The 14,080-nt window shown below is 38.4% G+C and overlaps 1 protein-coding gene across 1 annotated transcript; it reads right to left on the bottom strand.

Annotated features, from left to right (window-relative positions):
* Positions 1-3,976: 3,976 nt before the first annotated feature.
* Positions 3,977-10,717, bottom strand: LOC134620351 (NLR family CARD domain-containing protein 3-like). The gene is made up of 6 exons (XM_065469715.1): positions 10,623-10,717; positions 8,272-10,066; positions 7,979-8,152; positions 7,017-7,193; positions 6,689-6,735; positions 3,977-4,799 (listed from the first exon to the last, which is right to left on the bottom strand). Exons 1-6 carry the CDS (start codon positions 10,675-10,677, stop codon positions 4,258-4,260), a joined length of 2,790 nt encoding a protein of 929 aa, XP_065325787.1. The 5' UTR covers positions 10,678-10,717; the 3' UTR covers positions 3,977-4,257.
* Between the last annotated feature and the right edge of the window lie 3,363 nt (positions 10,718-14,080).

The raw sequence follows: 14,080 nt of genomic DNA, 5'->3' as shown, positions 1-14,080 counted from the left end.
ACGTAAGTCTTTACTGCCAGATGTAGCAGGTGTAAATCCTCAGTAACAACCCACCAGGCTGGGCAATGAGTATACAGTGACAGTCAGAAAACTAGAACCTTTAATGGTAATACATACAAATTATTATCAGTTATTATCATTATTATCAAATTATTATTATTAAGCTTTAAAATGTTGGAGCAGGATCAAATAAAGTCCATTATAAATGTGTACTACTCAAAGAAATAATTAAAGCTTTCTGTTAATAGAACAGGAGCGGGAATGGTTTTACAGGTGGAGGGCACTAACATTTTTCCCTCTTCATCTTTTCTGTCTGTCTTGTCATTAGTTTTGCTTTGGCTAAGGTCATTGTCCCTACTGGCACCAAGAGGTGATACCAGAATGTTTGCTGTAAAGTCTCAAGAGCATCAAGGAGATTCCAGGAGACAGTCACTCTGGTAGAGCTGGACAGGGCCATAAAAGGTCCTGAGCCATCAGCAGTATCTGTTCTTTTGTGCAAGGAGGAACAGGATGAGCACTGTCAGAGCCTTACAAAACAACCTCCAGCATTGCACTGGTGTAAATGACCGAACAATTAGAAGCAGACTTCACGAAGGTGAAGATCCTGTGGTGAAGGTCGAGATCCTCTACTGGGCCCTGTACTCACTGCCCAGCACCACAGCACCAGCCTGATTGTCATTTGCTGTGGAGTACTAGAATTAGCAGGTCCACCACTGGCACCCTGCGTTTTTTACAGATGAGAGCAGGTTTACCCTGAGCATGTGTGACAGCTGTGAAAGGCTCTAAAAAAGCAGTGGAGAACGTCATGCTGCCTGTAACATGTCAGCATGCCGGTTTAGTGTTGGGTCAGTGATGGTCTGAGGACACAAATCGATGGAGGGATACACAGACTTCTACAGGCTGGGCAACTACACCCTGACTGCCATTAGGTATCAGGATGAAATCCCCAGAACCATGTCCTGCTTGACAGTGGTGGAGAGGGTCCTGGGTTCCTCCTGATGAAAAATGTGGCGAGAGTATGCAGGCAGTTCCTGGAGGATGAAGGAACTGACAGCACTGACTGGCCCCCAAGCTTGCCTAACCCAAATCCAGCAGAACAACTCTGGGACATTATGTTTGAGTCCATCTGATGCCACCACGTTTTTCCCTCAGACTGCTGAGAAGGTCAGTGATGCCCTTCTCCAGATCTGTGATAAGATCCCTCTGTACATCCTCCACCCTCTTGTCAGGAACACACACAGACATTGTCAGGGTGGCATACAAGCACATGACGTCCATACAGACTTCTGAATACCATTTTGGGTTGGTGCCATTAAATTTCATTAAAATGGACTCACCTCTCAGAAAATTTTTCACTTTGGTTTTCTGAGTGTCTTTGAATTCATTAGGTTTATTATTTTCATTCCCATCAAACGACGTGGCCTCTTTTCATTCCGACCACATTACCTATTCAATATCAGTACAGATATCCACTGTGTCTTTTTTCCCAGCTGACATCTGATGTGTTTTCAAAGTGTTCATTTTTTGAGCAGTGTACATGTTCACTCTGTTCTAGGAAGAAATTAGTAGAAATACATAAATAAAATGTCATCTTTTGCAGAGCTATATATGATTATATCATTTCTAAAAATAAACAGAAATTTTGAGCTCTTAATAATTAGGAAAAAAAACCCTTAAAGGTAGGTGTGGTGAAAGACACCAAAATGAAAGCATTGCTCTCATCTTAACAAGTGTTCTCAGACAAATGTAGTAAAAGTAAAAATACTGTTCATTTGGAACAACTCCTGTCTATAGTTTAATCATTGAATTATGGAAGGTGTACTTTGAGTTGAAGTAACTGTAGCGGTGGGAATATCTCAAGCAGAAAAAAAGAAATATTCAAAGTTAATCGAAGAGAGCAGTGAAGAAAAAATATTGAGTTAACTTTCAGCACTTTCGGGTCCAGGATAAGATCAAATTTGTAAAGCCAGTTTCTAAATAAAAGACAAAAATCCTTACGGTGAAAATATTTAAATAGGAATTCAAATATAGTTAATAAGTAGGTAAGTTCCTTGGCTCACATACAAAGAAACACACACACAGATAAAATTGTGGCTGACACATTTACCTGCTGGCCTCCTTCATTCACACTGAGTCTGTTACTGTGAGCTATGAGCGGCAGAGTTGTGCTGGAACTAAACTGCACACAGCTGATGTGATCCAGGAAAACATTACAGACTGTCTCACTCACCTTCACACGGAGCTTCATATGGAAACGATCATCTGATACAAAGTACAGGAAAGTGAAATGAAACTTCAATGAGGAAGGAAACACTCAGAGATGCGTTTAAGGCCAATCAGAATCGACAAAATCAACATCTGATCACTTTATAGTTTTAATCTTTTTGGGGAGAGAAATGTTTTTGACGCATATATCAATGTTTGTCTTACGGTGTAATTCCTTTGTCACTTAAACGTCAAACACACAGGCCTATTTTTTTTAACTTGAAGGATTAAGCTCTTAATTTCTTCAATGCTTAAAACATTTATTTTTTGAAGTCTGACAGTGTACTGTTGTTTTGTGTGAGCTGCATCCTTGATTAAGTTCTGAACTGAAGTTAGGTTTTTGGGGAGCAGCGAAGTTTCACAGGGAGCGAAATAAATGCAGAACTTCCTACACATTTAGTGAGAGCCAGTCATTTATATCAGAATGTAGGTCAAAGTTTTACCAGTAGAGAGCGACAACTTACCAATTTAGAGTCAAACTCGTTCACAGTTGATATTAGTTTTACTAGAGCTTCAGTGAACGTTCATCATATTTTAAACACATAATTGAGAGAGAGTTCCTCTGATGATGAAACAGGAGAGCCTCACTGTAATGCGCCATTTGTGGTGTTGCAGAGCTGTCTGACTGTACTTGTGGTCATTATGGGATGATTCCTCTGGTTTGAGCAAAAAGATTTTAACGCTGGAAATCCATCAGCTCACTTTAACAGACAGTGGCTCGATTTACTAACAGTCAGTACCAGAGAAACAAACATGTTCAGGCATTAAAAAACTATGGTTGGGATTTTCAAGTGGTGTAGTGTCATTTTTGTGACTGAGAGGCATGGTCACAGCAAGTCTTTTTATGGCAGACCTATAATGTATTTCACATTTTTTTACATTAATAATAATATTTGTGGTATGCAGTAAATTTAACACTGAAAAACCATGTGTGATTTCAGTTGTAGGATTTGTGATGGTTTGAGTGTTTATCTGGATTAATGGGGAAAGGTCAGAAAAATATAAATGGGATGGGTGTACGACTCAAAGATGTGAGTGTAGTGCTAAAACGTTGTCTCTGTCCTGCAACTCTTCACAAAAGGGGTTCTTTTCTCAGCAGTGCACACAGAGTGATTTTCATATAGTTTACCCCCCCCCCCCCATCAGAGCTATACAGACCGTATTGAAATGCAACTGTTAATGCGACTGTGGCAGATTTTAAGAAGAACCCGTAGCCTCACACAGCCTACAGAAAAAAAAGAGCAAAACCCTTGTTTACCTACATTACACAGCATCAGTATGTTCATTAACATACAGAGTTTCAAACATGAAGACCACATGTTCTGGTAAACTGTTTCAAAACAATAAACAAAAACACTTTTGCTGTAGCCTATAGATTTAAATCTCTTTATATTCCATTACAGATGCTACTGTTACTTACCCCAAACATTAGGCACTGTTATACTACTACTATTATCTACTACAGCTACTATTACTACTGTAAAAAAAGGCAGTATAATAAATAAACAAACAAGATGAGAGACAAAATAAAACTATATGTATTAACGGTGTATAAACAAATTTCATAAAGACAAAATAACGACAAAATAGTCTTTAGCCCAGAATTGTGAAATAATTTTCTTACAGCATTAAAACTAATAAAATTAAAATAAATACAAAATGAAGGTAAACACAACAAACATAAACAGAGCAGTGTACAGTACCTGGTTTGAAAGTTGACCTTTTCCAAGATTTTAAAGTCTAAAAGACCCTTATTATTATAGGGTCTTTACATTACAATATAAATATAAATTATAGGCAGCTGTTGTTGTGATTTGGTGCTATATAAATAAAATTGAAATGAAAAGTTCAGTGACACTCATCTCACCCTGGGTTTTTGTTCAAACTTGGTTCTGTCAGTTTTCATTCCAAAATCATATTTCACAATCTTCATCAGTTTTAAGGTTAAACTGTATTAATGGAACCAGTGAGATTTCTGTCCATGCTTCTGGTCTACAGCGTGCACAGAAAGGCTGATGAGTTCAACTTCACCCCATAACCAAACCCAGGATAAAGAGTTTCAGTGAAAGTGGTGTTGAAGGTGTGGAGGTGGATCAGAGTGTCAGAGGAGACTCTGTAGAAGGACAGAGTGCCAGCAGGACAGTCCACATACACTGCTACTCTGTTAGAGACATCAGATAATGACGTTACTGTAATGGGAGTCCCGCTGTTGTTGTGCCAGGCGCTATACCCTCCATCAGTGCAGGTCAGACACCAGGACTGCTCATTGCCTCCAAATTTTGAGGCATCACTGTCTCCATTCCTTCCAATCCCTCTGTAGCTTACTGCAATATAAACCTTTCCAACCCACTCGACCTCCCAGTAACAGCGACCAGTCACACCATTTTCACACAGCACCTGAGGCCAGTAATCAAATCTCTCTGGGTGGTCAGGATACGGGTGCTCCTTTCTCAGGTCTGTCACTTTTTTGTTGCTTTCGGATAATTTGAGGAATTTGTGAGCTGTGTTTTGGTCCAGCATGAATTCACAGAAATCTACCAAAAAGAGCATAAAAATCTTTGGTTAATATTGTCTAAAGTTTCCTGTTTTCATGTATATCTATATTTAAACTGCATTAAGTTGATTTTTGGCTAATCTCCAAAAGTTGATTCTGTTCATCTGGACGTAGCATTTTGTGGGAGAAACGTTTCGTCACTCATCCAAGTGACTTCTTCAGTCTCAGCTGACTGCAGGTTTCCCCAAATCTGGACCGACACATCAAATTCACCAGGGAGGATATGAAAAGTGGCAGGTTAGCCTTCTTAGACTGTGAGATTTCCAGCAGTAATGGGGGACATCTAAAAGCTGACGTGTACCGTAAACCTACACATACGGATCAGTATCTAAGGTTTGACTCTCATCATCCACTGGAGCACAAACTGGGTGTCATCAGGACGCTACAACACAGAGCGAACACCATCCCCACTGACACAGCGGCCAGGGAGGCAGAAGAACAGCACATCAAGAAGGCCCTGAGTAAATGTGGTTATCCCAGCTGGACTTTTGTCAAAGCTGGAAAGACACCTAAAGAAAGCTCCAGCCGATCCAGGAGAGAAGGACAACTGCTGCCTAAGCGAAAACCTGTAGTGATCCCGTATGTGTCAGGAGTATCGGAACAGTTGAGACGCATTTTTTCTAAACACCGCGTCTCTGTGGCTTTTAACCCCCAAAATACGCTGCGCCAAAAACTGGTCCACCCCAAGGATCAGGTCCCCCGACACAAACAGAGTAACATAGTGTACGCTGTTAAGTGCCAGGAGGATTGCCAGGATTTATACATCGGGGAAACCAAACAACCTCTGGCAAAGCGGATGGCACAACACAGAAGAGCTACCTCGTCAGGCCAGGACTCTGCAGTCTATTTACACCTACAGGCCAGTGGACACTCTTTCAAGGATGAGGATGTACACATCTTGGACAGGGAGGAACGCTGGTTTGAGCGCAGAGTCAAGGAGGCCTTTTACGTGAAAAGGGAAAGACCATCTCTGAATCGAGGAGGGGACCTAAGGGTACATCTTTCACCATCTTACAATGCTGTGATTGCAGCCATTCCCCAACTCTCTGTGAATGGTACTCATGGCCATTGATCAGTGGGCTTTGATCAATCATTGGGTTTTGGTCAGTGGTTGTTGATCAATGGTCATGAGAATTTGCATAATTATGATTAAGCAACTGACCTCCCAGCCCATTGTTCCTTCACTGGGCTGGTTTCATCATTATGCAAATGTACTGTTTATAAGATTTGGGGAAACCTGCAGTCAGCTGAGACTGAAGAAGTCACTTGGATGAGTGACGAAACGTTTCTCCCTGCAGATTTAATTCCTGGATGATTGAGAATGCATCAAGATGATTTTTGGCTAAGTCTATTTTTTTAGTAACTGATGTTTCCATCTGGGGTAAAACTACCTCCTCCAGTGTATTGTAGCCTGCCACTGGGGACTTTTGAGGACATGTCGGTGGACTCATATTTGATATGACATGAGAAAATACTTAAGGGAAACAAGCTCAATATATGCAGTACCAAAAACTGTAAATGGTTTGAAAAGAATCAAGACGTTCAAGATCAAAACTCTAAATCAAAATGGCATCACATGCCAAAAAGGTTTGCGATCCATCCCCTCCATGTATGAATTAAAAGCAAGGGACTTCATATTCAGCCCTGATGTGGTTGATGAAGCACAAATCATACAATATATAAAATGCTTGTTTTAATGTTGCATTATAGAGTAACATTTACTATGCAAGAATGCACAAAATGCAATATCATGATGAATAAGAGAAACTAATTCAAAAGAAAAACTATGAATCACTGAAAGTGGGGGAGAGAGCTCAACAGGGGAAGTATAAACATAGTACATTAGAAAAAACAAAGAAGAGCACTTACACTTCCTCAGACTTGATTTTAACCACTCGATTCCAACTGGGTCAGCTCTGGAAGATATGGGAGAAGAAATTATTATCTTCCTTTGTTACGTTGCAAATACTTCTAAACACTAAGATGCAAATAAAGTTAAATAAAGCAAAACACCAAATGTGGAAAGATTGTTGTAATATTTGTGAAGTATCCCTTTGGTAAACACAACTAAGAGCAAATAGTCTGCAAAAGAAATCTTTGCATATCACAGAACTACTGAAAATTGTAATCCTAGTTAAGTTTGCATGTAGATGTGGATGAGGACTTTTTCATGTTTTTAATCAGGGTGATTGCTGACCTGAGATTTTCTATTCTCCAGTGTGGATCATTCAACTCAGCAGCCAGAAGTTTCACTCCTGTGTCTCCAGGGTGATTGTAGGACAGGTCGACCTCTCTCAGATGGGAGGAGGGGTTGGAGTTCAGAGCTGAGGCCAGAGCAATACACCCTTCATGCGTGATCATGCAGCCTGTCAACCTGCAAACGCAAAACTACCATTAACTAGGATATATTACACTTTATGAGATAAGATGTATTATACTTCTTTTATCCTGGGAGTTGGAAAAGGGTGTCACAGGAGCCAATGCTTAAAACAAAATCTATTAAAAAAGGCCATAAATGAAGTAGAATAACACAATTAAATAAAAGCAATTTAAAATAGCAAAAGTAAGGTAAAAACGTACAGAGTGAAAAGAACAAGCTGCAAAGTGAAATAAAATAAAATTTAAATAATAAAAAATTGAAACATTACTGCAATCTGTGAATCTTAGAGAAAGAGTTCCATTGCCTGTCCAGCAACTGTTGCAGAGAGAGGTTATTCTATATTATATTACATATTATCCACACCCATTTGGATTACCTCTGAATCTGCTGATGGACAAACCCAAACAGTGTATTCAAATTGAAAAGAGCATTTCCCATCACTAGCAGACTTTGAGGTGCTCCAGAATCACTGTGGACAAATACTGGGCAACCTAGTCACCTTTGCAAGTCTACTGGGCAAGACATTAAACCCCAAATTACCTTCTCTGATCAAACAATCGTCACCCAGCTGTACAATAAAGATAAATACACGCACACTTTTTTGCTTCTTTTTTCTTTTTCTTTTTTTTTTTAATGTCATCATGCATATGACTAAACCAAATACATTTTCTTAAATTGAGATTTTGGAAAACAAATATGAGGTGCAATGACAATGAAAAAAAAATACATAAATGTTCATTTTTAAAGCAACTCAGTAAAACAGAAGATATTGAACTGACCCAAGAGTTTCCAGGGTGCAATATGGACTTTCCAGACTTCTGGACAGTGCCTTCACTCCTTCGTCCTGCAGGTCGTTGTTACTCAAGTCCAGTTCTCTGAGTCTACAGGATGGAGAGCTGAGAATTGTGGACAGAGCGTCACAACTTCGCTCTGTAAGGTTACAGCCATTCAGTCTGGAAAAACATATGAGAATAAATAAACACATATTTAAAAGAAAAGGAGAAAAAAAAATCTGGTTTCAACAACTATCACATGAACCAAAATACCCAAACCAAAATCTGTACCCACTTACAGAGCTTTCTTAGAGGCCTTGACCACTGGTAGCAGCCTCAGAAGTGCAACCTCAGAAGCAGAGTATTTCTTCAGGTCAAACACATCTAGATCTTCTTCTGATGACAGTAAGATGAAGACCAGAGCTGACCACTGAGCAGGAGACAGTTTATCTGTAGATAGACTTCCTGATCTCAGGGACTTTTGGATCTCTTCCACTAGAGAACGATCATTCAGTTCATTCAGACAGTGGAACAGGTTGATGCTTTTCTCTGGACAAGGGATTTCCTCGATCTTCATCTTGATGTACTGGACAGTTTCCTCTTTGGTCTGTGAGCCACTTCCTGGTTGTGTCAGCAGACCTCGAAGGAGAATCTGATTGCTCTGCAGTGACAGACCGAAAAGGAATCGAAGAAACAAGTCCAGGTGCCCATTTGGACTCTTTAAAGTCTTGTCCACAGCACTCACAAAGAATTGTGTCTCTGCAAATTCTCTTGTTTCACACATCTGGGAGATTTCTTGTTCTTCCAGCAGATTGATAGCAGACTTAATAAAGGTCAGATGGACATGAAGAGCAGCCAGAAACTCCTGAACACTCAGATGGATGAAGCAGAACACCTTGTCCTGGTACAGTCCTCTCTCCTCTTTAAAGATCTGTGTGAACACTCCTGAGTACACTGAGGCTTCTTTAATATCGATGCCACACTCTGTCAGGTCTGATTCATAGAAGATCAGGTTTCCTTTCTGCAGCTCATTAAAAGCCAGTTTTCCCAGAGACTCAATCATCTTCCTGCTCTCTGGACTCCAGTGTTTATCTGGTTCAGATTTACTATAATGATTATACTTAATGTTGCTCAGTTTTGTCTGAACCACCAGGAAGTGAATGTACATCTCAGTCAAGTTCTTGGGAAGCTGTCCTCCCCCTCTGGTTTTTAGCACATCCTCCAGAACTGTAGCAGTGATCCAGCAGAAGACTGGGATGTGGCACATGATGTGAATACTTCGTGATGTCTTCATATGTGAGAGAACTTTATCAGCTAGCTTGTCATCTGGGAACCTCTTCTTGAAGTATTGTTCCTTCTGTTGGTCAGTGAACCCTCTGACCTCTGTCAGAATGTTAACACAGTCAGAAGGAATCTGATTGGCTGCTGCAGGTCGTGTGGTTATCCAGAGGTGAACAGAAGGAAGCAGTTTCCCTCTTATAAGGTTTGTCAGCAGCAATTCCACTGAGGTGGACTTTCTAGGGTCAGTTAGGATGTCTGCATTGTGAAAGTCCAGAGGAAGTCGGCACTCATCCAGACCATCAAAGATGAACACAACCTGGAAGTCTTCAAAGCTGCAGATTCCTGCTTCTTTGGTTTCAGTAAAGAAGTGATGAACAAGTTTCACCAAGCTGAACTTTTCCTCTTTCAGCACATTCAGCTCTCTGAAAGTGAATGGAAATATGAACTGGATGTCCTGGTTGGCTTTGCCTTCAGCCCAGTCCAGAATGAACTTCTGTGTTAACACTGTTTTCCCAATGCCAGCCACTCCTTTTGTCAGCACTATTTTTGGTTCCTCTTTTCCAGACAAGCCTTTAAAAATATCTTCTTGTCTAATTGTTGCTTCTGGTCTGTCTGGTTTTCTGGAATTTTTTTCAATCTGTCTGATCTCATGTTCATCATTGACCTCTGCAGTCCCTCCCTCTGTGATGTAGAGCTCTGTGTAGATCTGATTCAAAAGGGTTGGATTTCCTGCTTTAGCGATCCCCTCAAACACACACTGGAACTTCTTTTTCAGAGTACATTTGAGATTCTGTTGGCACATGGAAGGAGATTCTGAAAGAACAAAGAACATCCTGTACTTAAAGAGAACTTACATCATAATACTGACACACAACAGTTTTTACTCTTGGCTGACACAGAATGATTGTCATTTTGATCCTTGTTGAAGTGCAAATAAAATCAGCCTTTCATTACAAAAAAAAAAAACTTGGCATAAATGAAGCATGTGACTTAATTTAAGTACATTGGCACCATTTTTTTTTTAATTTTCTTTTTTTACAAATGGTGCCAATGCACCACAAAAAACAAAAAACAAAAACGTAATTCTACTTTAAAGAAGTCTGTTGGTGTTATTAGCTTGCTTGGATGGTGAGGTACATTTGAAAATCTAATCTGCTTAGGCTAAAGCCAGCCAAAAGCGAAGCTTGATGCTGGGAGGAGGGAGCTCAAAGCCAGAGACGGTCAGAAACAGAAAGCAGACAAAGCACAGGTCCAGAGTAACTGATCAAATACAGCATTTAGTGGAAATCTAGCAAGGGTAGCATAAAGTAGTCATAAACTATTTATGCTGAACAAGTCTCTGTTTAAGCCTTTAGAGAAATATTCTTACTGCACTGCAAACAGTCAGCGAGCCTCTCCTGCTTCATTCTCCTCAGGAAGTGCATTGTGATCTTCAGAAATGCTTCTCTACTTCTCTTCCTCTCCTCTTCATCCTCACCCTCCAACAACTCATCAACCTCTCTTTGACTCTCTAAGCATTGTGGGTAATCTGGATTCAGAACCTTCTGTATCTTTTTCAGCTCACTCTTCACAAAAGCGATGATGTTGTCCTCCAGCAGCTAGAACACAATACTCTGTGAATATCCAATCAAACTGAAATCATCAAGCCAATCAGATTCATGTTGTAAAGACTAACAACGTGCTGGTCTACAAGTGCAGCATAGAAATGACTGAACCGTATAGATGCAAGAATAGCTGTTGTGCATGTACAGACCATAAATATGGAGTCCAGGTGTGTTTGATGATCCTGGGCAGACCGGCCTTTAGGAGCTCCTGAGGTCTGCTGGTCCACGCTGTGAAGAAATCATGAAGAATTAGAGACAGACAAAATGTAAGGATCCCTGAAGTCATAATTATGAACTGAACATGAAATAAACATGTAGCAAACTTTGACTTCACTTAAGCAAATGTGCAGTGGGGCTTTATAAATTTAGACTCTAAAGTCCATGTTTAAAAGGAACAATTATTAGTTGGGTTTTTACAAGTGTTTGCACCCAAACAACTTACAATTGTTACATTTATGCAGACCAGCATGTTCCAAAAATGAAATGTATAATTTCACGTTTAATTTAAACTTATGTGAAATAACTAAAGACCTTATTGCATTTAATGTGAAAGTATAATCCCTTGTTACTTTCATAAAAAAAGTAAAAAAGAAAAATACATGAAAAAATGAATGGTGATAAAAACTTATTTAGTTTTTAGAAGTTTAGGAAGAATCTTGATGCATGTACCGTCACTCCTGGTAAGTAAATCCCAAAAAGTTGAGTCTGTTCGTCTGGACGTAGCATTTTCAGTGAGAGAGACGTTTCATCACTCATCCAACGACTGAAGAAGTCACTCGGATGAGTAATGAAACTTTTCTGCCGCTGAAAACGCTGCGTCCAGATGAACAGAATCAACCTTATGGGAGTTTAGCAAGTAATTTCAGCTAGTCCTTAAAACGCCTTTTTAGTTTCTCACACTTAAATAATTTTTTATTCATTCTCAGTTACAAACTTACATTATCTTATTAAAAGCCCTTGAATATGTAAAGCACTTATTTACAATATTTATACACTGAATTCATACATTTAAATGAATGTAGACTGCTAAGAGAGAGTGGAATAATAATATTGTTTAGTAACTGTTAACAGTTCACTATAATGCATAAAAATAATAATAATAAATTTCATTTAAAAGCTCCTCTCAAGACACCCAAGGACACTTAACAATAGACTAAAACACATAGTAGAACAAAATGAAGAACAATAAAAAAAAAAGATAAAATAAACAATATGTTTACAGTGAATATGCAGACTTGAACAGATAGATTTTGAGTTGAGATTTAAACTGAGGGAGAGAACCAGTGTTTCTTAAATCCGGGGGTAGAGAGTTCGACAGCCTGGGTTCTACATTTCCTTGTACTATTGTACTAAATATGACTGTGCAATGACAATAAAGACTTATCTTGCATAGTGTCCATCTGTGACGTTTAGTGTTTTAAAGCATGTATAAGAGAGAAGATGGAGTGACCCGATGTAATACACTGTTAACCTTTGAGCCCCAGCTCTCTCACTGGTTAATATAGTTTTTAATCTGGCTACTTTCACTTTTACTTACTAGTGTGACTGGATTTAGAAAAAAATACCACAACTTACAACAACTTGGGTAAAATACAACAATTTACTCTCTATTTATTGGTATTGTACGCATCGTGGGTCTAAAGGTAAAGAACACCAAATCTCTGAGCTGCCAGAAAATTTGATAACAAAATTATTATTTCTTTATTATACCAACTAATGACAAATAAAAATTAACATTACACCATTGGCTGGGGTTTTGGTTCCTGTTTTTCTTGTTTTTAACTATTATTCTAGCTGAAACACTGCTTCCCGATCTTTGTCTCAACTAAGTGTTAGTGTTTTCTGGTGTTTCCCCATCATAGTCATTATGTTTTGAGTTAAGAGTTAATAAGACAGAAAAAATTACATCATATTTTATTTTCCTGTTGGAAATGTAAATAATTAAATTTAACGCTTGTAGTTAATATATTTATTATAGTTTTATAGGTTTTTATTATAGGTTTTTTTTTTTATTTAATTTTTTGTTTATAATTAAGTATAGTTTCAGTTAGTTTCCAGACTAGTTTTTGTTTCAGTTAAGTTTTTATTCTTGTAAATGTTTAGTTGTATTTGAGGTCTTATTCATTTCAGTGTTTCAGTTTTAGTCTTTTTAATCATTCTTGTAAGGAGGACACATATCAGAGGGAAAATTACCAAAAATCAGTACAGGTGTTAAAAAAATAAAAACGTTTTAAAAGCAGTTTACTCACACAGACATCTAGAGTCTCGATAAACATATCCATCTATGCCATCAGGCAAGTTTTAGTAATTTTTTTTTCAACCACACTAATAGACACTAAAACTAAGGATATTTCTTTATATATATTTAATTTTATTTTAGTTTTAAACAATTTTTCAAAAGTCTAGTTTTTATTGTTGTCTTAGTTAAATAAAATATTTTTTTCATGCCTAGTTTTATTTATTTTTTTATTTTATTTTAGTAAAATATAATAAACTTGTGTATAACATTCATGTTTTTATTGTAAACGGTAAAACAGCTTTTGACTTCATTATAAATAACTATACATTTAGAATTATTTATAGGTTACTATAAACTGTTACACATTATATAAAAAGTAAGGTATTGTTTCTTAATTTGATAAACGTACACTTTATAATTACACTGTTTGTACACCTTTCTCTTTTAAACGTATTTTACTGTGTCTGCAGGTCAGAACTGAAACAGTTTGAAGACCTCACCTCAGGCTGGGATCAGGACAGCAGACTCCTGGTTTAAACAGCAGAGGTTCAGACTTTGACTCGTTGCTCTTCAAGGACAAACAGCTGAGTTTAGACTCAGCCTCAGACGTCTCTGATCTGTGATGGATCCTGTTAGAAGACCACCAAAGAGCATTACCTGTGATGCTTTACTGAGCTTCCTGTATCATATTAACTATCATTAGTCAGGAAATCAACACTTAAGAAACAGTAAAGTTGCTCAGGATGTCTTGAGCTAAAACGTGAATGTTAGAAATAGCTTGCCTGTGCTCAGCACAGCAAAAGCCTTCTTTAAAAGGGAGAGGTTCAGCCTTTGACTCATTACTCTTCAAAGACAAACAGCTGACTCCAGAATCTGCTTCAGGAGAAACTGACCTCTGGTAAAACCTGGAAGAGACCAGAAGATAACCGGAAAGACGGCAACCATCATTGTCTGATTGTCTCTCAAGTATTTGACAAGAAAATA

This window comes from Pelmatolapia mariae, linkage group LG23 (assembly GCF_036321145.2).
Source record: "Pelmatolapia mariae isolate MD_Pm_ZW linkage group LG23, Pm_UMD_F_2, whole genome shotgun sequence".
NCBI classification, from domain to species: Eukaryota; Metazoa; Chordata; class Actinopteri; order Cichliformes; family Cichlidae; genus Pelmatolapia; species Pelmatolapia mariae.
Note: the sequence above shows the minus strand (reverse complement) of the source record. Positions and strands in the feature narration are given on the sequence as shown.